The 23,223-nt window shown below is 43.0% G+C and overlaps 1 protein-coding gene across 2 annotated transcripts in view; it reads left to right on the top strand.

Moving 5' to 3' along the window:
- The first annotated feature begins 8,465 nt into the window (after window positions 1–8,465).
- The window catches only part of LRGUK (leucine rich repeats and guanylate kinase domain containing), a 49,450-nt gene continuing 34,692 nt past the window's right edge, over window positions 8,466–23,223 (top strand). For both annotated transcript variants that reach the window (XM_032207941.1, XM_032207940.1), the window contains exons 1-8: window positions 8,466–8,670; window positions 9,796–9,903; window positions 10,580–10,661; window positions 11,710–11,810; window positions 12,605–12,686; window positions 16,042–16,166; window positions 19,177–19,320; window positions 22,118–22,198. In XM_032207941.1, the coding sequence (XP_032063832.1) occupies window positions 8,494–8,670; window positions 9,796–9,903; window positions 10,580–10,661; window positions 11,710–11,810; window positions 12,605–12,686; window positions 16,042–16,166; window positions 19,177–19,320; window positions 22,118–22,198 (900 nt within the window). In that variant the 5' untranslated portion in view covers window positions 8,466–8,493. The remainder of the gene's footprint in view (window positions 8,671–9,795; window positions 9,904–10,579; window positions 10,662–11,709; window positions 11,811–12,604; window positions 12,687–16,041; window positions 16,167–19,176; window positions 19,321–22,117; window positions 22,199–23,223) is intronic.

The raw sequence follows: 23,223 nt of genomic DNA, 5'->3' as shown, positions 1-23,223 counted from the left end.
TTAAAGACTCCTCAAAGGCTCTGGTGCTTTATTCCTTTAAGATATTACTTTTGTGATATTTGAAAGACTCTGTTCTGGGTCCAAAGTCATATGGTGTCCTTTGAGGTTGCAGCATTATGGAACTGGTCTTCTGAATCACTCAGCCTAATCCCCAGCTACCACGGGCCAACTGGACAAGAAGCTTCTCAACCTCCACGTTAAAAGCAGAACACATTAGTTCTAGTTGTTAATGTGTTTTTTTTTTTTTCTGACTTCTGGTCTCGTTTTATTCATGAACCTGTTTGTTCTATGCCAGTATCAACCATTAACTCCAAGAGTTCCTTCCTTTCCTTGAGGAATTTGCACGAGTGACAGTGGAGAGCACCATCATGGCCAGGTGTGATGATGTGGGGATTCCCTGGGGTAACACATGAGGAATGTATTCCCTGGCCTTGGCATCAAAGAAGGCGGCCTGTTCTGCACCCAGACATGGGAGGATGGAAAAGAGGCTGGTTGGTACTTAGAAAACAGATTTCAGACCCTTTGAGGTACAGAGGGGATGTCTGAGGAGCTCTGAATCCAGACTGGGCTGCTGTGGGCTAGAGTCAAACTTTTTTGGATTCCTTTTGTCCTTAATTGTTAATAAACTGAGGCTCTGCTTCATCTTTACATGGCTGATCTCGAGCTTTGCAGTCCACATTTTCCACCCACCAAGCAGCTGTGCTGGCGGGTGCCATGACAGATTGCATGAGAACAGAAAAATTCAAACTTGGGAGTCTGTTTTCTTCCAAAGTAAATTATTTAAAAGAATCCTCTTTGAACTGCACATCACCTTGTCCATCACACCACCACAGGCTGTAAATACGGAGCCCTGGGTCATGTCCATGCACGCGAGAAGGTGCAAGAAGGAATTTGCTGGCCTGCGTGGTTCAAGAACACCGTGGCATGACTGGAGAGAGGAGAGGCAAGGACTTACCTAGATCCTGGTGTAGAGAGATGAAAAGGATTTGCAACTGAGGTAATCACAGCATATAATTAGCCAGCAGCTCCTTGAGTGTTCAGATTCGGTCCTCTCCAAATCTTCACAACAGAAGTTCATATTATTCAGTCTGTATCTCATCTCACACTGAGGGTAAAAAGGGAGTGCCTGAGGCCACAGAGAAACACATGAGCAGCGTGCGGCTTGTGAGAAGCCAGAGCTCAGGCACCTTATTTCAGCCACCCGTTGGCACACTCTGCACAAGCTTTCTTGCTGCACCACGAGAAGATGCTGCCAGAAGGAATCCTCATCAACCTTTGCAAATTCTCACAGAGTATTTTTTCCCTGAAAGGTAACTTCTGAATGCACCATGCCAAGAGGTGCTTCAGGAGTATAATGTACCCAGTGAAGGCTGTGCCTTTGAAGCAAAGAGGTCTCCAGATAGCTCACATTTAGGCAACGCACCTAGCTGTGTGTGTGTGTTTTTAGAAAACCCCCTGTCTGAGCTGCCTTCCAAGAGAGAGCCCTACATGAGCAGCGGGTCCACCCTCTGTACCAAAACCACCTCGCAGTGAGTTCCCTGCCTTATGTGTGTGTCCAGACAGCAGCGATGGCAGGGCAGCAGCCCTCTTGCTACCACACACCTGGGCAACGTGAGCACTGAGGGGATTTTTTTTGGTAGTAAGCCTGCCTGGAACAAGTGAGTCCCTATCGCAAGAGGTCTGCTTTGGCTGTTGGCGTTTGTTGCAATCCTCTCTCACTAATGGGGTATGGGGAGCGTGGGGGGGGGGGGAAGAGATCTTTTGGGAACATCTTTTGTTCATTAAGCTGTTATCGTGGGTAGTTTCAAGCTGTTTTATTTCATAGCAAATAGCTCTTCAGACAACAGGCTGGCTTATCCTCTCACATAGTCCACATGCACATGGTCACTCGGACCCATCTGGAGCCCCACGGGTGCTACTCATGCACCAGGAGCTTCTCAGGAGGTGTTTGGAAAGCCCCTTGAGAACATCTTGTCTCATCGGGTGTCTCTATAACCCTGTACTCAGCATCTCCGTATAACAGCCACCCTCGTGGGTATGGTCCAGGTCACCTGGCCCCACTGATGTGTGTGCTCGTGGTCCTGTGCAGCGTGACTTACCCTTCTCCCTCCTCAGTCTGGGGCTTTGTTACGGGACCACGGATGTCAGCACCGGTTCTTTTCTCTCCCCCAGTTCTTGCCTACGGTGGTTTCGCAGTCCTGATGTGACCCTGCAAGACACACACTGCTTTATGGCCAAGGCCATTTTGTTTTGTAATGCAATGTGAAATGCTGCCAGCGCTGCCAGCACTCAGAAAGTAATTGTGATATGGATGTGGCCCTTTGGTGCTTAAAGAGACAAGGAAATACTCCTCCAGACCGCAAAATGAAATATTTCCATGGGAGCTGTAAACGTTCATGAGGGTTTCACAATTTCCTCTTTACAGCCTCGTAATCTTTACTGGGTTTTAATTATCGCACTGTTTTGAAGCCTGTGCCAGACGCAGAAGTGGAAGGTAAAGTAAATGCCTCCTGCTCCTGCCACGGTTGTGTATCAGTCACCAGCTCGTCCTCTCCCAAGTGCCTCCTCCCCCTTGACAGCTTCTTAATTAGGGATGGTGTAAAGCTGTCTGATCGACAAATACGCATACAACTAGATGTGTGCACACATTTATATACCTACCTGTATATAAATAAGCCCCTAGAGATATCGTGGTGTGGGTCCCCTCAACCCCATAAGCTGCCATAGATGTGGCGAGCACGACCACTCAGGGGAAGCAGCGGCTGGAAAGGTTTGGGAGGAGTTGAGGAGTTGTTCCACCGAGGCTCTCTTTCTGCCTTTTATTGGCCGTGTTTTATTTTATGAGCATGAGTCATAATTGCAAATTTCTTTTTCGATGTGGCACGTGGCAATAAAGGGGAGGGCTCTCAGACAGGGAGCGGGGGAGAGCTGCCAAGAGGAAATTAGTGGTGCAGTAACATCAGCCCGATTGCTCTCGGGGAAGGTTTTTTGAGGTGGGGACAGGGAGCTGGTCATTTCACCCAGCTGAGATATGGAGACATCACACAAATGATCAGCAAGCGTGACGGATGATAAACTCGAAAGGAAACCAAGATGCAGGGAAGTCAACTGATGCTCCCCAGGCCACAATCCCTGGAGGATCGGCCCTGCCGTCACTGCTGGGCAAAGCCACCCCGTAAATCCGAGCTGGAGCTGCCTGTGCCCTGCAGTTCACATTTTACCTTTCCTCTTCAAACGGGGAGCGTGCTCAGAAATGAGGCGTTTTATTTTATTTTATTTTATTTTCCTTCCTTTGCTGATTGAAACTAACAACCGAGCCAGGCATCCAGAATTAGGTGGCGGCGGCCAGCATATAATCATTACATTTGCTTTTGGATGATCCGCGTGAAATTCATCAGGAGCGATTTATTGGGAAGTTCATTGCATCGGTGTTCATTATTTACTTTGTTAGGCTCAGGCACAGTGGCAATCAGCGAAGAAAATTGGACAGTTCAGGCCTTGGACTTCGGCGTTTGTAATTTCCTCCGGCAAGTTGCGGCACGAAATATATTTGGCGCAGACAAATCACTCCTCTGTGCGTTCAGGGGACGTTCAGATATCGGGGTGGCTCTGAGAAACGAAGAGGCAAAAGCAGGTTTGTGGAAAAGAAAAGGGAAATAAGAAGCAGGCTGGATCACAGCCCAGGTGCTGGGTGCTTCCAGAGGCCTGTGGTGACTGTAGGCCCGAGCCATCAGCTGTCCTGTGCTACCTGCAGTGCTTCTCCAGCGGTGTTTGCTGCCGGTGTCTTCATTCCCCTGCACTCAGGGGCAGTCTGCCAGGCACCTGAAGTCCCCCGTGGTGTCTGTCCTGTCCCTACGATGGTGGCACATCCCTGCCAGTCAGGCTCTGAGCATCAGCAAGGCGAGGAACTAAGGAGAGACAGAGAGCTGGGCTCCTCCAGGGCCCCCTGAACCCACCTCGAAGATGCTTTAAGGCCACGGCCACACCTCGAGTGCTGGGTTCAGCTTTGGGCCCCTCACTACAAGGACATGGAGGTGCTCGAGTGAGTCCAGAGAAGGGCTACAAAGCTGGAGAAGGGCCTGGGACACAAATCCTGTGAGGAATGGCTGAGGGAACTGGGGGGGTTTGGCCTGGAGGAGGTTCAGGGGAGAGCTCATTAGCCCAGCCTTAGCTTAGCCCAGGGCTAAGCTGACCAGGAGGTGGGGATCAGGCACACACCTCTCCCCCATCCCCATAAAAACCAGGGCTTTGCAAAGTGCTGCCGGAGTGCCAGGGCCGCCCGTAAATCTGCTTGGTACGTGGCACGTAGTTGGGAGCTGATTGTTTTTATAATTGAATTGTAAATCAATGTATTTAAGGGCAGCGTTTGCCGGTAACGCTTCCGAGTATGAAATGCTCTCCCTGTCGATATTGGGAAAGTTTTATTAGGATAATAACTGCTGATTTAGAGATTCGGTTCTGGATTATTTTTTTTCACATGCTCAGTTCAGTGTTTGCTGTTCCAGAGCCAGGAGGATTTGGGGAATGGTTCATGCCACCACCCCACACCACTTGAAACGCAACCACATGAGCTCGGATGTGTGGGGGACATCTTGCACCCTTTGTGCCATGTCAGGCCCTTTGGGACCAGCACATTAACGAGTTCTCCTTCGTTAGCAGAACTGGGTCACCTCCCAGCTGGCTGAACCACTCCAATCCTCTCCCTGAGCTTCAAGCTTGGGAAGCTGAGTGCAATGTCTCCTTTAGACGTGCTTTTGGTACCGTGGCCACCTCAAGCAGCTGCTCTTCAGCAGGCCAGGCTGGCCGTAATGAGGGTTGCCCTTTGTTTTACCCTCCTCCATCCTCATTCCCCTGGTGGAACATCAGCCCAGAAGATTTACCTCTCCTTGGTGCAGCCAGAAATCCCCCTTCTCACACAAAGAGCAGGAATGTGTTGGGAGGAGGCTGTGAATAACAGAGCCTGCGCCCTGAGCCGTGCTCATGAATCACTCAGAATCGAAGGCCAGGCGTTTAGGGGAGCTGTAAAAGTCCTTCATCTGCATGATTAGCTCTTTCCCAGGTGATGACAGAAGGACACTCTTTGAACAGCTACCGTGTTTTTAATGATTCCTCAAAGGTGAGTCGATTGCCCCAAAAAGCACTGGACAAACAGACACAGCCCCTTGCGCCAACCACCCCATTTCCTTTGGTGAATCAAGGAAGTCCCAAATTCTGAGTTCACAGAGGTCAGATGAGGGAGACACAGAGATATCCATGGGTACACCACTGTCACCGCCCATGAAAGGGTCACCGCTGCTGCGTGAAGGCCATGGAGGATGGAAAGGTTGAGGAAAAGTGTTTGGGGCACTGAGATGGCAATGGGAGGCTGCAGAGGACTCCTTACAGGTGAAGAGGAAGCAGAGGGAAGTGCACAAATCCTCAGCATGGGGCATAAAAATAGTTTCGCCTGGCAGAAGATGGACAGGCAGAGTTTGGCCATTTGGGACGGTCGTGCTAAGTTGTTAGGGTGCCATTTGCTCTGTGTGATTTCTGTGGGAAAAGGACAGAACTACCATTACCACCTAGGCATTTTTTCCCCCAAATCTGATTCTTTGTTTCACAGCCCCATTCAGGAACAATTTGTCTCTGGCCCCAAATACATAAGGCTCATTTTGCTCCCATCGCCGTCCCCCATGGAGAGGGGTCTTGAAGGAGCCATTTCAGCTCAGAGCACAGGAGCAGGCAGCCGGTTCCTGCACTGCCAAGCCAAACAGATGGGGTGGGGAGGGGACAGGGAGGGAGGACAAGCGTGTTTCGGAGGTTTTAATAATCCCTTCTCCTGCCTGAATCATCACAAATCCCAGTGGAAGGGCAGGCATTTTCCAGATGGTAGGAAATAAACTCTGGGAGACTTCCACGCAGAGAACTCATTAGCCCTGCTGGCTCTGCTCCAAGCTCGATGGCAGCCCGTGTAAACTGTATCTGGACCTGCCCTTTTTTTTTTTTTTTTATCATCTGTTCCCATGAAATCTCCAGCCCCATCTTACACGGACAAGCTGCCCAGCTAGCTATTAATTTGATTATGTGTGGCCTTTGCCTCTCGGAGAGCTTGGAGCTCAGGCAAGTATCTTCCTGCAGACCTGCTGCACACTAATCCGAGCATCTCAGCTGCCTTCACGCCTCCCGTCTGCTCGCCTCTCGTCTGATGTTAAGCTGCCTGTGCAGAGTGGGGGGAACAAAGAGGTTTTTGGAGTGAGGCATTGCATGCACGTGCATGCAGAGGGATTTAAGCCCAGCCACAGCCAAATGTTACCACTGTGCTGCAGTGGTGGTCTTGGTCGTGCCACACATCCGCTGCACCCCACAAACCAGGGTGTTTCTGCTGCTGTAGGTGTTTCTGGCTGCACTAGTGACCCGGCTCGGCGGGTAGTGTGCTCCTCTTTGTGTGGTTGCTGGATGTCAGCCAGCCAAAGTTGTCATCTAGAGTAACTCAGCTGGGTTAAAAGCGTCCCACTTCCCTCAGGGGTGACCCAGGTGCCCTCTGTTTTTAAAACATTGCAGGCAAGGTAAGAAAACCCTTATGCCAGTTGAAAGAGATGGTAGGACCATCCTGTTTCATTGCAGCAGTGCTTTACACCCAGGAAGATGTTCAGAAGAGGTTTGTGCATTATAAGGCTTCGTGTACAAAGTGGTGTTTTTCAGGTTTGCAGTGAGCAGCTCTTTGTACAGCCTCAGCGTTTGCTGTCTGTGTTGGCTGATCATAAAATCATTAAGGTTGGAAAAGCCCTTCAAGATCATCTGGTCCAACCATCACCCTAATACCAATGACACCCACTAAACCACGTCCCTAAGCACCAGGTCCTGATGGTGTTCCTGTGCTTGTTGGACAGGGATGGCAGCAGGCAGCCAGGGCAGAGTGGCTCGCCAAATGGGATTCTGTCCTACTGGGATGGGATGGGATGGGATGGGATGGGATAGGATAGGATAGGATAGGATAGGATAGGATAGGATAGGATAGGATAGGATAGGATAGGATAGGATAGGATAGTCCAGCTGGAAGGGACCTTCAAAGATCATCAATTTCAACTGCCTGACCACTTCAGGGCTAACCGAAAATTAAATAATATTAATGAGGGCACTACCCAAATGCCACTTGAACACTGACAGGCATGGGGCATCAGCTACCCCTCCAGGAAGCCTGTTCCAGTGTTTGACCACATTCACTGTGGTCAAACATCTCTGGCTGCTCTACTCAAGCAGCTCCTGCTCATCTTTGAAAATCCAGTGATTCCAAAATTGTTCTCCTAGGTCACAACAAACCCAAAAGGCACCCAAAACAATGGATATTCCTGGTTAGGACCCATCCTTCCCTGTAAGAATTTTCCCTTTTCATGGTCTCGCCACTTTTGCTGCCCCCCCCGAGCACAGTCCTAGCCATGCCCCATCTGGAAAGGAGCCATTTCAGGGCAGTTGCTGTGCCCAGAGGGCTCTGGGAGGAGGCACAAGGCGCTTAGTGGAAAAGGAGTAAATCTCATTAAAGGTTTTAACATTTATGGCCAGTGAGATAATGAAGGAAGGTAATTTGGGGTAGCTTTATTGCAGTTATCATAATGTTTCCCTGAAGCACGGAGATAAAAGTCAGTGGATGGTGTCCATAAGGAGTTTTTATGTCCTCTCTTTTTTTCCTTTTTTTTTTTTTTTTTCTTTTTAAAGCAAGAACTGGTGCAATCAAAGATGGGTGTCCTTTTATGAACACAGGTGGAGAAGGCAATGATGTGACACCGAAAAACAAAATTACAAGGCTCTCAAGGCTCAGCTGGCTGTCATGACCCACATCAGAGACCCACTGCAATCAGCAGGAATCCACAGTCTCCAACATTAAATTGTTTTGCCATGAGGAGCTGTGCTTTCCTCGTGTTTATCTCACAGCGACCTATATTTGCTGACATCCTGATGGATTTCTCTTCCTCCCCTCCTTTTCTTTGTGGGTTTACTTCATCATTTTACCCCGTTTTGCAGCATAAAAACACGCAGTAGCTGACAGATTAGGAACTGAGGAGGAATGAAATGGGAAAACAAGTAACTTTTTTATTTGAAGTTGGAGTCAGAAACACAGTGGCCACATCTAAACATGCTGGACACTCTACTATATATTCTTGTTATAACACACTGAGCCAAGCTGCCACCTTAACGAAGGAGAGAGAAGGACTGGGGCTGTGTGAGGAGGGCTGAGGAGAGTGCCGGTGAGGCGGACTACAACTCCCATCATGCCCCGCAGCCTGGGTAATAGGGCGAGGCAGGCGCAGAGGACTACAACTCCCAGCGTGCACCGCAGCACGAGCCGCTTTCTCATTGGCTGGCTCCCGGAGGCGGGAACGGCCCTTCTCCCGTCTCCTTGGCAACGGGCGAGCAAACAAGATGGCGGCGGCCGGGGCCTGGGGGTGACGGGGCGGGCTGGGGGGCGAGGCGCTGCTCACGGAGCCTCCTCTGCCTCCCCCGTCCTTCTCTCAGCTCATGTTGGGGGACGAGGAGAAGCGGGGAGAGGACGGCCCCGGGGAGCTGCCTCTTTCCTCTCAGGAGCCCTCCCACCCCTCAAAGGGGGTCCCCGAGGGGCCCGGCCTGCTGCAGCGCAGCTCCCCTCACAGGGAGGAGGATGAGGACGATGAGGAAGAGGAGTCGCGGCCCGCAGAGGTTCTGCTCGGCGCTCTGAAGCTATTTGGGGAAGGGTGTGCGCACGGGGGGGGGGGGTGTTCTTCCCCTCCCTCATCGCTCAGTGTAGTTCGGGAGAAGAGGGGGAGGTAATGGGGGCACAAGGTAACGATTTCTCACCTCCCCAGAAAGTGAGTTTGGTGTTTTTGTCACTTTTGCCTTTTCTTTAAGGGTCCCTTCAATCCCATCTATGTCCAGAATAGTTCTGGATTGCCTTATTCTTCTCCCTATCCTATAAAGACTAAGGGTAAACTGACACATGCACCACCAAATTCACCCCCTTTCCTTTGTATATGCTCAGCCCTGAGGTTCAATAAGCCCCAGGTGAATTTGTTTTACCTTCTCTACTGGGCTCTAAAGTGTCCGCTGCCACAGCATTATCACCTCATATTTTTACCTAGTGGAGCTATCTCTGTGGTCTCCATTGCTGTAACATGGAGGTGTTATAATTTAGATGATTACCATTTGAGACATTATTTATCCTGGTCCCTAGATTAGCAATTGTACTGTGACTTCTCCCAGCTCCTAGAAATTTCACAAGCCATTGGCTTATTTTCTCATTAAATCTACGCAGTGGTTCATTAGTGCCATCTGTCAAGGTAGCCTCTTTGGCAAAGACTGCTCGCTGAAGCGCTAGCTGCTCATGCTGAACAAATTTAAAGGGCCTCCAATAATGTAGGTGTTGGGGTACAACGCTGGGGTTGTGCTGGTGCTGATTTGCTGAGATGTTAACATCCATAATCAGCATGAGTTTCACGGCTCAGCATCTCTGAGAGCAGGTCCTGCTTAACGCTGTGCACGTAAACCAGGAGGTTAAAAAAATACCGATGAAAAACGTTGAAAAGGTTGACTGCAAGCGTTTTTCAGTGTCTAGAGGTAGTACGTAACGTGTTTCTATTTATCAGTTTTGAGGGCTCTATTCATCATTCTTCCTAATGTGTAGTGCCTTAACAAGGCGATGGAGCACTGAAAGCAGCACTTGATTGAGGTCTTCTATTAAACTCTGTTCCCAGTTGCATCCCAAGCAGCTCCTAGATTCTATAAAGTGGAGTTTTATTTCATGAATCTCCTCTAAATCCATTTCTCTCCCTTCCTGGTATGTTACAGGATCAGCTGGAAGGAGTGCTGGATGAAGACACTGTGGCTGAGGGTCTCCACAAGCTGGGGCGCTCGGCCTCTGGTACTGAATACGTTTATCTGAATTTGACCCTTTCAGTAAGTATAAGCAAAGAACATCATTGTGAAGTGCTTTTCTGCTCAAAGATTTATTCCTTGTAACTACAGATGGTTGTCCTGGTAAAATAATATTAATAAAATAAATAAATACATCAGATTTTTGGTCTCTACCTGTTAATGTTGTCTCATGTATGTGGGACTTTTGACAAGACACAGGGTGGCTCCTGCAGACAGCTGCTCTATCACTGCTGGTTTTTTTCACTTTATAGCAGTAGTAAGATTTTTCCATACCCAATCTTTAGGTTTGGGTATCTTCCTGCTTTAGTCAGCTAGGGGAAAAAAAGAGGAACATGCTAAACATCTAAGAATGCTGCATTCGGTTTCTTCTGGTCAGAAAGTTAAAACAGTTGTGTCTTCTTAAATATTTCTTGCTGCAGGGCTCTTTTCATGGAGCCCTGATTTTCTGGCATTTTTTCTGGCTCCAGCTATCGCTCATGGTTGTGTTTTCAAGTCTTTTGACATCATTTGCATTCATGGCTGGTCTACAGGTCTAACATAACTTTCAGTCTATGTCATCCAGCTCTGACAGATCCAGCTGGAGGGACCTTGTGGCACCTCTTCAACGTTTCTATATCATGCATCTCCCAGGAGATCTGGGAGAGCAGGGTGAGGTATTACAGCAAGTTATTAAAGTCTCTTTGCATTATTTTTCCAGGGTCGTGAGTTGAGTGACATTAACATTCTCTCCAGATACGTTCACCTACAGAAGTTGGAACTTTCATATAATAAAATTAATGGTATGTAGTAGATACAGTAGTAAACTCTTGAGTTGTGAAATCATTTAAGATGAGGAATGCAGCGTACCATGCAGGCTTAATATCACAAAGCCTGGTCTACGATTTAATGGGATAACTACTCTGGCTCTACAGACTGAGGCAATGGCTAGATCTTCTTGAGAATGATGCATGGACTGTTCAGACAGCTGCACCAGCATATGCTGATCAGCAGGAACATGGATACTGTTGTCCAGTTTATTATCCAAAACTGAAATGCAAGCAAGCATGTCAATACAAGATTAAGGTTGGGAACATGGAAATGTCATAATATGTAAAATTATGGCTGGTACAGTTTTGCAAGCCCTGAGCTTTCCTTCCCAAAAGTTTTCCATTAATGGCAAAATTGTACTCTGAGTTTAGAAAAGTAGCTAGTGGAGACTGCAGTTAAATCCATCCTTTTCTACTCCTTTCCTCTCCCTTGTACCTCCAACTCTTTTTATTTATTTATTTATTTTAATTTAACTTGATAAGGAATGAGCTGTGGTGGCAGCCTGTTAAGTTATTCCTTTCAAGTTCATTTTGCTTGAGGTGTGCGAGTCTGGTCATAGCAGCACTTCTGTAAGGCATCACATCTCCGTGCTCATTTTATTAACAGTTTGTCTGTGAGGGGTAGGTCTGAATTGAGCAGGGATTTTTCCTAACAACTAGTTGTTTAGTCTTCAGTAGTGACTCAAATACTTTTCTCCTGTAATTAATAAGTTAGAATGCAGATAGTATCTGTGTCACTTTATAAAGAACTAGAGTATACAACTAAATAGACAAATCAGTTTACATAATGGAAATTTAATGTAGGATTTGAGTGTTTATTCTTCATGTTTTAGTAACCATCTTTCTTCTAGTACAGGGTAATGATATACCTCACTTCTGCATTTCAAACACTGCTTTCTAAATGTGTAATCACAAGTTGATTTCTGATTGCTTTTTGCCATAATTATCGCATCTTGACATGATGATCTCTGCATTTACCCATGCATTCATGTAAAGGATTTGGCATTTGTTTTGTTCTTAGATCTTTCTTGTATCAGTCAGATGCCTTACTTACTACAACTGAATGCTTCCAACAATGACTTGACCACATATTTTGGTTTTAAGCCACCAAAAAATCTCAAGGTAAGTTGTAAAAAAATAAAATAAAAAAATATGCTATAGGTTTAAATTCAAAATGTTTTTTTAAATCAAACTTAGATGTTGTATTTGGATATGTGGAAAAGCCAAGTTGTAACCTTTCTTTTTTTTTTCTTGTTTCTTTCTTTGACATTTTAGTACCTTTTCCAAATGTTTAGGTATTTTCATTATTTATTTTTTTCTTGTTATTTATTATTATTTTTATTTCAGTCTTTTATTGTCTTTCACATTCTGAATCCCAGCATGCCCTGGGAAGGTGCATTGTGCAGCTGACTGTTCTAGGCAGGGCTACTCTTAGCCAGAGTTTTTTCCTTGCTTGCCAAATTCATCAGACTTTTAGTGGGATCAGTTCCTGCCTTTCAAACTGACTGGTGCCAATTGCTAACGTGAAACATGTACTTAAAGTGTAGCTTTATGCTATTCTTCCCCTCGCTGTTGTTTTTTTGTAGCCCACTTTGGTTTATAAAGAGCAGGGTGTTATTTTGAAATACAGCCTTTGTATATTTCTGTCTTCTCCATCATTTTTTAATATGTACACATAACTGCAGGACCATTAATAGTAATGTTTTTGAAAGATAGCACAGTTTTGGAAATTCCCAAAATTTGAATTCTCTGTGTCAGAAAAAAAAGCCTTTCTGTTTACTTTCCAACATTAATATTAATGTTCCTCTTACTTCCACACCCTTGATCACAAGTCTAATGTGACAGCCATTTAGTTTCACAAGACAGCTGTAAGTGCTGAAGAAAAAAAGTTACTTTCTGTCTCCTTTTCTCCTCAGGAGGTAGATTTTTCATACAATCAAATACCTAAAATGCAGGATTTGTCAGCCTACCAGGCACTTACCAAACTCTTGCTGGACTGTATCCTTTGTGTAAATTTGAGTGTAAGAAAAGTTGCTTGCTTGTTTTATTGAACAACTTTTTGCTTCAAATAGATACCTGTGTTCTTTGTATTTTTTTTTCTTTATGTCAAGCGTGTCTTGAGAAGTGACTTTAAACATGAGGATGAAACTGATCTCGATTTCCTTGAGCATGCATGGTGTTAAAGGTGCTCGTGTATATATGTAAGGTCTTAACTTGCCAAAAGAACACAGAAAACCCTCTGCTTTGGTGGGTCATGTAAAACTGAGAATGTGACGTGTCACACCGTCTTTGCATAGCAGAGATAATAAATAATCCCAGTATTTTTTTATATAAGAAAGGTTAATAGTAAATCAACTTGGAACACTAAGCTCCCTTAAATGAAAAAGGTGCATCTTGTTTAATTTTAGACACAGGTAATTACTGAAGGCCTAAAGAGGCTTGGTGGAGGACAAGGCTGTTTAACAACAGTGAAAAGAACCTAGGTGAGAGGAAACTTGAGTTTCTTGCACACACAGAGGGATGGTGCTGTGCTGCACACCTTCCACACAGTCACCATAAGACCTATTTTTTGGGGTTAGAAGCGCTGTTCTGACAGAAATCAGGTAAGTGCGAATGTGCAGATGAAGTTTCTTCATTGCCTCTTTTTCTAAGGCTGTCCACAGTGCTCTTAGTCTGCCTGCCTTTAGATTTCCTATGCTTTTCTGAAAGGTCTTCTGCAGCTTCACGTTGATGTGCTGCCTTACTTACAATTGCTTCCTGAAGGCTTGCGACCCTTCTCTCTTTGCTTCATAAATTGCATCTTGATTTTCTGCTCTCTGAAAAGGAGAAGACAGCAGGCTGTTGCGGGTTTTTTTTGTCTCTTGTTCTTGAAGTAGCCCATTACCAAACGATATTAATACAATGCCTTTTTCATGTAGGAGCAGATAAAGCATTTGCAGGGTGTCCAGGTTACATTATTCACACGCTTTAAAAGGTGTGCAGGTGACGTGATTCTTGTCAGGAAATGGCACTGAGACACTATTCCTTTGCAATTCTAATTTTCTGTCTCGGAGCAAAAAGCATATGACAAAATGAAAAGGAAAAAAGGATCAGAGATTTGTATTGTGGATCGGAATCTGTATTTCTTCACTTGGTTTGAATGCAGCAGTGTGCTGCCTTCAATTTCTTCATTTGCACCGATGCCAATGTAATGGGGAGAAAAACTGTTTCACGCATACAATTGCAATGGGACCCTCTGAAACAGACCAAAAAAAAAAGTGCAGAATTTAGGACAGTAAAGTGGCACTGTTCCTAACCCATGTCAAGCGCTCCTCACGGAAGACATGGCAGACAAAACAAGCTGTTCTTTGTAATCCATAAATAAAAAAATAAATATCATGCACTAGTGGCAATGTGTGGCATGTATTTCCTCATTTACAGTAACTAAGCATTTCTTACCATATTTAAATTAATTACAATGCAGATGGTAAGGTCATTGCAACTTTCTTTCTGACAGGTGCTCGTACAAGCACACCTGACAAGATTATAAATGAGTTTTCAAGGAGGTAGCTGCCCAAACCAGAGAGGGAGACAGCTTGGGCAATAATAGCTTACAAGGCATTATAGCGGGCTGTTAGAAGAATAAAACTGATTATATTCGTTCTTAGTGCCGGGCAATTTGCTGCCTCATATTGATGCTTGTGGCTTAAAGCTCTTTGTCTCAAAACAGGCTGGTGCTTGTGTTTACTGGCAGTACATGATTTGTTGATCTCATTCATACTGACCCAAATTCATTGCTCACCCAATTTTTTCCTCCTCAGTTGAAAGAGGAGCAGTCCCATTCTGCATGCAGATCGATGAATATCTGTCAACTATCAACGCCTGTGGATGGCTTTGGTTTCTTTCCTAAATGTCGGAGACAGCCTGGAGTGAGGTCCTTTGAAAAGATGAATCTGTGCTTACCAGCTCATTTCTCCACCTCTCCTTTCCCATCTCAGCTTGTGAGTGTGGAACATAGAGGAAGAGTATAATTAAGTTCCCATGTAAGAAGACAGTTAGGAAAAAAAAAGAGTTAGGTCACAGTTATTAAAGAGGATTATATTGGCCCTGACTAAGCTTACATTTCATTTAGATTTCCGATATCATTCAGACTGAAGGAAGAAAATCCAGATAACTTGTCCACTGCCTGATAAGAAACATGAATGAGAACTCGTCCCTTTTGCAGGCAGAGTTCATTATCTCAAGTCAATTAAAAATGTTTTCTTCTGTGATCGCCTAAAGGCATTTCTCTGTCCCCTGCATGCTCTGGCTATTTTTCTCAGTTATATTTCTTGTTGTTTTTATATAACTAGTTCAGTTTTGGACTTTTACAATAGGAGTACAGTTCTTTTTGCCTAACTTCAGTCACCAAACAATTAAGTGCCTGATTTGAGTTGTCTGAGTTCAGCAGAGAAGGATGTACAGCTGCCTCTGCAGTTCATCCTGTTCTAAGAGCAATCCGAGATTGTTGTCAAAGGAAATATGTTTTTTTGTTTCTGTTTTTTGCTTGTTTGTTTGCTTTTGTGTGTTTTGTTTTTTTAAGGAATCTGAAAAATTAAAGCTGACCATGTTAAAGGTGACTTTGAGAGGAACCCTACTGACCTTTACTACTGCTTTTGTTAATTTTGTTAATATTCTATTGTTAATTTAGAACACATTTTCCCCTTTCAGTACAGGCAGCCAGTGTAGCACCCATGTAACTTAGCATGAAATAGCCCAACCAGGTACAAGCATCCCTTATTACTTGGATAATTTGTGTATGATGGTTGGATGTCAAAGTGAGTTTGGAGCCATACTGAGTTAAGTAGTCTGCAAACTTAAAAAAGCCAAGCCCTCCTCTGATGGCTCTCCCATCTGCCTGTATTCTACAGCTGGCTTACAAGGACTGGTGCCCAGTTGAAGGGTCAAAGGTGTAAGGCCCTTTTGTTTTACCTGCACATGAGCATCTGATGAGAAGAACGGTGATTTGCAGTGTGGCTTCACAAGATGCTGACAGAAGTTCCTTCCCCCCGTTATGCCAGGCTGTGCTACAAACCAGGTCACAGAAACTGAGCTGGAAGACCCACCAAAAAGGAGGGGAGGATATTTCTGGCTGGATCAGTGAAGTCACTTACCCTGCAGCCCCACAGGAAGCTGTGTCATGCAGGCAAGGAGGCAGCGTGCTTCAGAGTAGGGCCGGGTGTGAGCAGCTGGGATCTGAAACATTTTAGCATGAAGCATTCGATGTCCAGCTCCCCATACCGTGAACTTCAGCCCCGCTGTCTAACTAGCTGCTAACTCATGTGAAGATTTTTGCATCCAGTTCTTTTCCTTGAATTCCAAACCCTCTGTATAGTTAACAACATAGCGGAGATAAAAGGACTGGAGAAGTGTCATAGCCTGACTCATCTTAGTTTGTCACACAACAGACTCACTGCAATCGGTGGCCTGGAGAATTTACCTCTCAAAATACTCAATCTGGTAAGAAAATATTTCTTGTTGTGTTCCTGTCAGTCTTCTATCAATATATTAATGCCTTAATAAATGTGAAGGTAATAACATAACAAATTTTGAAAGATGTGTAATGTGGGACACACTTTTTTTTTTGTTAATTCAGAATTAAGGGATGATATGGGTTAGGATGGAGCACTGAGGGTCATCTGATATCTAGGGTGCATCTGTTGACATACAACATTTCTAGGGTGTATTTCTAGATTTTTAGTGGCAGTTACCTCATCTGGCTTCAGATTTTTTTTAGCGTAGACCATGGCATTTGAGCTCATTCTCTGCCACCTCATAAGTCAGTGGAGAGAAACGGACACTTAGGGTACTCCACTATTCTGATCCAACTGCTGACATCAACATTAACACAAGATGCATCAGGCCTTGGAAGTGGCTGTTTCTCTCAGTTATGAAGATTGCTGAGGATAACTAGCCCAGTACAGATGTCTATTTATCAATGTCTACGCTTGTTTGTGTGCATCTTGCTCTTTTACAGGCCTTGGGAAGGCATTTATCAGTGTTCCTCAGTTCCATGTTAGTAAAACATCCCTAATAATACCAACCCTTTCTTCTAAATCATTTCAAGTGACTTTATAGGAAGGGCTATCAGTATTGAGGTTGCAGAGTACTATGGGCAAGAACTATTTTTAATGCAGTTGAGTTGCCATAAAAATACAAGTCTACATCTCAATAGGTTTTACTTTATAACAGTAATTTAAAAATATTTAAGTGGAGTTTGAAGCTGAGGGTGAAAAAGCTATACATAGAAATACGTTCATATTTGCTACATTAGTGTTAAGCACCTACATAAATATTTTAGGTAAAGTGAATGAATCTCTTATTCAAGAATAGAAATGTTCTTTTTCAGTCCTTTTAAAATTTTAAAGATTTTTTTTCTGTGCTGTAGTAATTGGTGTAGAAGGGCATAAGTAAGGGCTGTGCCCGTCAATGCCCGATTGTCCCTTGTAGTTCTTACCACTTCGATATTCTGTAAAGCTATTCACATTTAAAAGTGGGCAGTAGTATGTTTTAAATAATACATTCCAAAAGTGTTCAGCAGCATATTTTTAATACTTTTATATTTCAGCTTCCTAATGACTTCAGTGGGAATAAAACTGATTTATTTTTTTTTATTTTATTTTTGATGGATAAGATTAACTCAGATTCAGGCAAGATTTTGCCTGAAAGTTCTGAAATGAAGAGTATAAGAATCTAAGCTGCCGGGAAGATCTGTTCTCTAAGTACTTCCTTCAGTAGAACTAAAGGAACCCACTTAACCATTGTGCTCCTTGATTTCCTCATCTGTTAACAGGCCTAATAATAATTCTGTTAGTAATGGTTATCTGCTTTGTAAAATGCTTTGGAGATCGTGTTAACAGCTAAGGCTTATTAATATGAACATGTTCTTCAGTTTTGGTTCTTTCATGCTGATATGATTATTTATCCAACTGCTTGTCTTTTTTAATTAGCAAAGTAGATAGTCATGTGGAAATTATGTAAATAGACAGATTTTAGCATAGCGTTTTCTTTTACTAATTAGAATAAGATGCAGTTCCTCTTTTTCATGGGAGCAGTCATCCCCCTCTTCTCCCATTGATTCAGCTTTCCTTTCTATTTTCCCTTGAGGTTTCTAGGTTGAAAGAGTAGTAAAGGTCTGAAGTTTGGAAGAAAGACTTCAGAAACTGTAAATACTGCCTAGCTATACCAAAAAGCCTCTATTCTGCTTGTGTTTGCAAAAAATAACAAGTGCAGCTTTAATGAACTGGACTCTTAGGAATTTTATGCTTAGCAAAACAGGATCTCCTCACAAATCCCTTTTGTTCACAAAATTTTGTGTACCTCTTGCATAGCATTTTGCAACTAGAGCTCTGAGCTGTATCTTATTAAAGAGGTGTAACGAAGTACAGGAAGGGAAGAGAAAGCTTCCATGCTATTAATAACCTAATTAAACATTTAAAAGTCAGGAAAAATGTCAAGGACAGACAACTGGATTAACATTAGAGTCAGCTGGCTTATTTATTTCAATAGTTCCTAAATATTTATTAATAGAATATGAGGCTTTGAAGCTTTCAGCGCAAGGTGATGCTGATGGAAAAATATAACACTTGCAAGGTTATTCGGAGAGAATCATGTTGAGAGGCCATCTGGGTACATGTGGCCAATGGGACAAAGATGAGTACAGAACCTAGCATGCTATAACTATTTGGACTTCATAGCAGGAACGAGTAAATGATTTGTGAGGCCCTGAGAAATGAAGCCATCTGGTGTCCAGTGATTAATGTAGGCCTTCTATCTTGTACCTTCTTTGGAAGGAATGTAAAACAATAATAGTCAGTTATGAATTCTCAAAGGCTTGGTCATTTCTCTTGTTAGAGTCTAGATGAACTTGCAGTAGAGATGGTGTTTTTCTGGAATATTTCTGTGCATGCCATCACCAAAAGTAAATAGTCTGCCTTCATTTATTATGTATTAATGAACTTGTGTATCCTAGAGGTATTTTATAGAGTGGCTGCAGTCCAAAGAAGACTACTGTATTGTTTTACCTTCATATTTTCATTATTTATTCCGTAATCATAAGTGTAAATATAACCATCATTACAGAGGGAAATTGTATGCATGTATGTATATGTATTCTATATTTTTATGTGCATATCTATTTCCTAAATTTTGAGTTTGATATTGGCAAGAGTATCCTTTAGCCAGCGTCAGCTTTAAATGAATGCTCAAGCTCTTTTTATTGATGTTGTCTCTTGCTGTTTGTTATTCAAGGTAAGTTGAAGGTAAGTTAGTCCGAAGATAGTTGATTCCTTTTTCCTTGAGCAGAATGGAAAGCTGTAGTATGTCATCTCAAGATGAAGATGGGGCTAATGCACATAAGACCTGCTTGTAATAGGATTCTCCATAATAAACAAACTCATTTCTTCCTCAGAAATGTTGTTTCCAATCTGTAGAACTTTATCAGAATCCACATTCTTTCCTTTATTCTTAGAGCTCTAACCTGCTTGAGAAGATAACTGGGTTGGACAGCTTGAAAGCTCTACGGAAGCTGGACCTTTCTAACAATAAAATAACCAGTCTAGAAGGCTTGGAGGAACATGATCTGCTAGAGGTGATCGATCTAGAGAATAACCAGGTAACAATCTTATTACTGATCTCAACTTCTTCTGAGAATGCATCCCTTTTTCCTTTTTTTTCCCTAAAACCTTATCCCTTGAAGACTTAAAGAAAAAATCTTACACTGAGAGCCATGAATATTAGGAAAGGTGACATTTTTTCCTTTGGTGTTTCACTCCAGCACTGTTTCACATGTTGATTTATAGTGTATTCCTCAGGCCTTATTTAATATCTCTAGACGGGATTATCTTTATGTAAGTAGCACTTCGGTAATATTTAGAGCTCACATATGTAAAGAACTAACAGTACTCCCTTGAGTGGATATGATAGGGATGAGTATGTGGCTTTTTCAGCTTGATTATTCTTGAGGATCTTTACTTACATCACAGCTTTTCTACTGCCAGGCCTCAGGAGGGTATGCTAATATCTCTCAGCCCAATTTTATGACCACAGATTCTTCTGAACTCTCAGCTGGAAAGTTTCTGTAAGGCAGAACGGTGTGTACTCTATTATAAAAGTGGCTTTTGTTATGCAGCAGAGTTTTCACTGGAATTACAATGACACAATCCAACTCATTTGTATTTGAGTTTTGAAACCCCAGCCATATGTACCTAATCCTTTTGATATTGAGCTTCCAGAGTCTCTCACTGAAAAGACTGTCAATTCATGAATCATTTTGACATCAAAGAAAGATCTGCATGAGGAAAAAAAATCGAAGAAAATAAGAAATAACAATATAAACCAGGAATTGAACATTTTCTGTCATTTTTCCCCATTTGCAAGATAAGTTTACAGGAGTTAATACAATACGCTCTGAATTCTTTTTCTCGCAGTGCGTTCAGGTTGACATTTAAAGGCACATCGATGTTTAAAATTGCACAAGACAGGAAACTAACTAATGGCGTGGTTGTTATTAGCATTAATAACACCACTTCCATCACCTCTTATAGTTTCCACCGTTCCTTGCGGCACGCCAAAGCTATTAATTTTGCCTCATCAAATTTTACCTCTGTTAATGATGTTATTGAAACCGTTTAATGAGTCACAATTTTTGAACATTTCTTTCTGCAGAATAATTTAAAGAGAATATTGGCACAATTGCTTAAGCCTCAATTTTCATCTGTCTGAAATAGCTGCATTAAGCCTGTCATTGGAACTCATTGTTCCCGTGTAAAGTTAGGTTGCTCTGCCCGCGTCAGCGGTGGGAGTAAGATGCCAGCTACTCGGTGTCTCTGGAGAGCTGGGTGGATGTGGTATTCTGCAGGTCAGAAGGGCCTGGGAGCAAACACAGGACAGAACGCTCAAATTTTTCTTCTCTCCTGCATGCACAAGGTAGAATTGTCCCTCAGCCTGGCACCATCCCACCTGCTGTCTGTGCTGGGCCAATGTGCTGTTTATTTTTCCTTTTTAGCTGCTAGTAAGGGGCAAGATGCCTATTATCTAGGCAGTGCTATGTATGCTGTGACCCACCAAAAATACCCAAAACACAAAAGTTCTAGGACTAAAACTACATTGCTAAAGCAAACACAGTCTCAGTGATGAATTAAAAATGTCTGAATTCAAAAAGTGTATGTTTTTTGACCCCTACATAAAGAGAGAAGCTAAATGTTACTGCGGGTCGTGATATAAAAGGTTTATTGAACTCTGTTGGAGCTTTTTGTGTAGGGAAGTAATTTTTAGAGTTGTAATAATCTGAATTGTTTCAGCTCACCACCATCCAGAATGATCTCAAGTGCTTGATTTCTTTCAAAAATGGACACAACGGGTTTATCTGCAGAATGTATCTCTCACATATCTATTCGGTGATTTTCAAGTATGGACTGTTAGTGTTCAATGACTTTACTAGGAAATCCACCCAAATGACACTTAACCTAGTCAAAATTGTTCAGCAATGGGCTTGTTATCTCAAAAATAATATTGTCTAGGCTATTGTTAAGGTTTATGTTCTTAGACACCTTACATAAGCCGACTAGAAGTTAGGGATGGTTCAGTCTTTCAAACAGGCACCTTTACAAGGCAATTCATCCCAGCCTAGCATGGATCAGATGGTCTCTGGAACTGGCTCTCTCCACTGATTATAAAATCGTGTTAAGTGGCTGATCTGGGCTACCTTACAGGTGGCTAAAACGAAGCAACACGACCCATTTTGATCCATTTTGTTTCAATTGCTAGCCGTACAACTATTCACTCAGGGTCTGGTATGAATGCCTCTAGTCTGACTTTGCTTCGGGCACTCAAACTTCAATTAAACACACAACTTCTAATAACTCACTGAAGTGGCTGAGTGCAGATCTTCTTTGTGCACGAGTCCTTAAGTGGGATGCATTACTCTCTGGACGTAAATAGAGGCAAGGACAACTCTGCTGATGCTTTTCAGTTAAGTGCTGAAAGTTAGGTGGGATGAACTGGAGCTCCAGTGAAAGGAAACTCCTCTTAGAAGGAATTTTTTGCGCTAGTCATGAAGCGCAAATATAACCGCAGAATTGCCTCACTTAAGCACATCAGCCACATAAAAGCTAAATGTGTTATGGCTTGACATTTGAAAGAACTGGAAAAACACAGGTGGTTCGAAATTACTGTCTGTAATATTGCTTCTGCAGCTAACATCCGAGTTGTCTGCCTTTTGTGATTCCAAGTGCCTTATTGAAGGCAGTTAACATGTATACCCATTTTGTGAGTATAATGATATTTTTTTTTATTTCCAGATTTTAAGAACAAGAATCAGAAAACTTCTTTTTTTTTTCTTTTTTTTTCCCCCCGTAGTTATTGTGGATTCTGTTGCTGCTAATTTATGCTCTGTTTCTGTCACTAATTAGATTGCTGAACTGGGTGAACTTGAATATATTCAAGATCTGCCTTTCCTCCGAGTTTTAAATCTTTTAAAAAATCCTGTACAGGTAAGAAAGGAGTAAAGACAAAGAAAAAAACATGAATCTAGAGCTGGTCTTTTGTATCCCACCATAATCCATTTAGCTTCCTTTTGTGTCTCTGAGAGTGATCAGGACATCTAGGAATGGGTATATGAAACAAGGCAAGAATGAAGGATGCTTCCCCTGGCACGGTTACCCACCTTTTTTGGGGAACTTCCTGAACAAATGCTGCATGTGTATCATGTTTAATATCCATGCAGTAAATCCATGAATTTGATTAATCCTGCTTGTGAATCCATTTATACTTTTGTATTCATATTATGCAATTATTTTTATATTTCTTATTATTTTAATTATTATTGTTTGGTAAGAGAACCCTCTTTCATTTGCTTTGAAGGTACGGACTTGTTAGTGGGAAAAGCTCAAAGGAACTTAAGAGTAACCATTTTAAAATCATGTGTCTCTGGAATCTATATCAGCTTTTCTTCTTTAGGATTTACTCAGTTCTCTTTTATGGCTTCCATGTTACTCTTCAACCAATGAATCAAACATCCATTTTATCAATGACAGTGACATTTACACAACATCAGAAATACTGACTACTAATTTGTCCTGAATAGCCAAAGATGATTCTGTCCTGACTTCTGTAATTTCTAAATTGTCTGAACTTATGGTGGGTTGACCTCAGCTGGCCGCCAGGTGCCCACCAAGCTGCCCTTTCACTCCCCCTCCTCAGCAAGATGGGAATAAAATAAGATGAAAAAGCTCATGGGTTGGACAGGGAGATCATTCACCAATTATGATCATGGGCAAAACAAATGTGACTTGGGGAAGATTAACTTATTGCCATTTAGAAAAAAAAAAGAGTAAGATACTAAGGAAAAAAAAATAAAACATCTCCTCTCTGCCCTCTTCTCTGGCTTGACTTCACTCCTGACTCTTCTTTCTCCTCCTCATACTGAGGAATAGGGAACGGGGGCTTGTGGTTAGTTAATAACATTTTGTCTCTGCTGCTCCTTCGTCCTCTCAGTTTTTGCCCACTCCAGCATGGT

The sequence above is a fragment of the Aythya fuligula genome, chromosome 1 (assembly GCF_009819795.1).
Source record: "Aythya fuligula isolate bAytFul2 chromosome 1, bAytFul2.pri, whole genome shotgun sequence".
NCBI classification, from domain to species: Eukaryota; Metazoa; Chordata; class Aves; order Anseriformes; family Anatidae; genus Aythya; species Aythya fuligula.
Note: the sequence above shows the minus strand (reverse complement) of the source record. Positions and strands in the feature narration are given on the sequence as shown.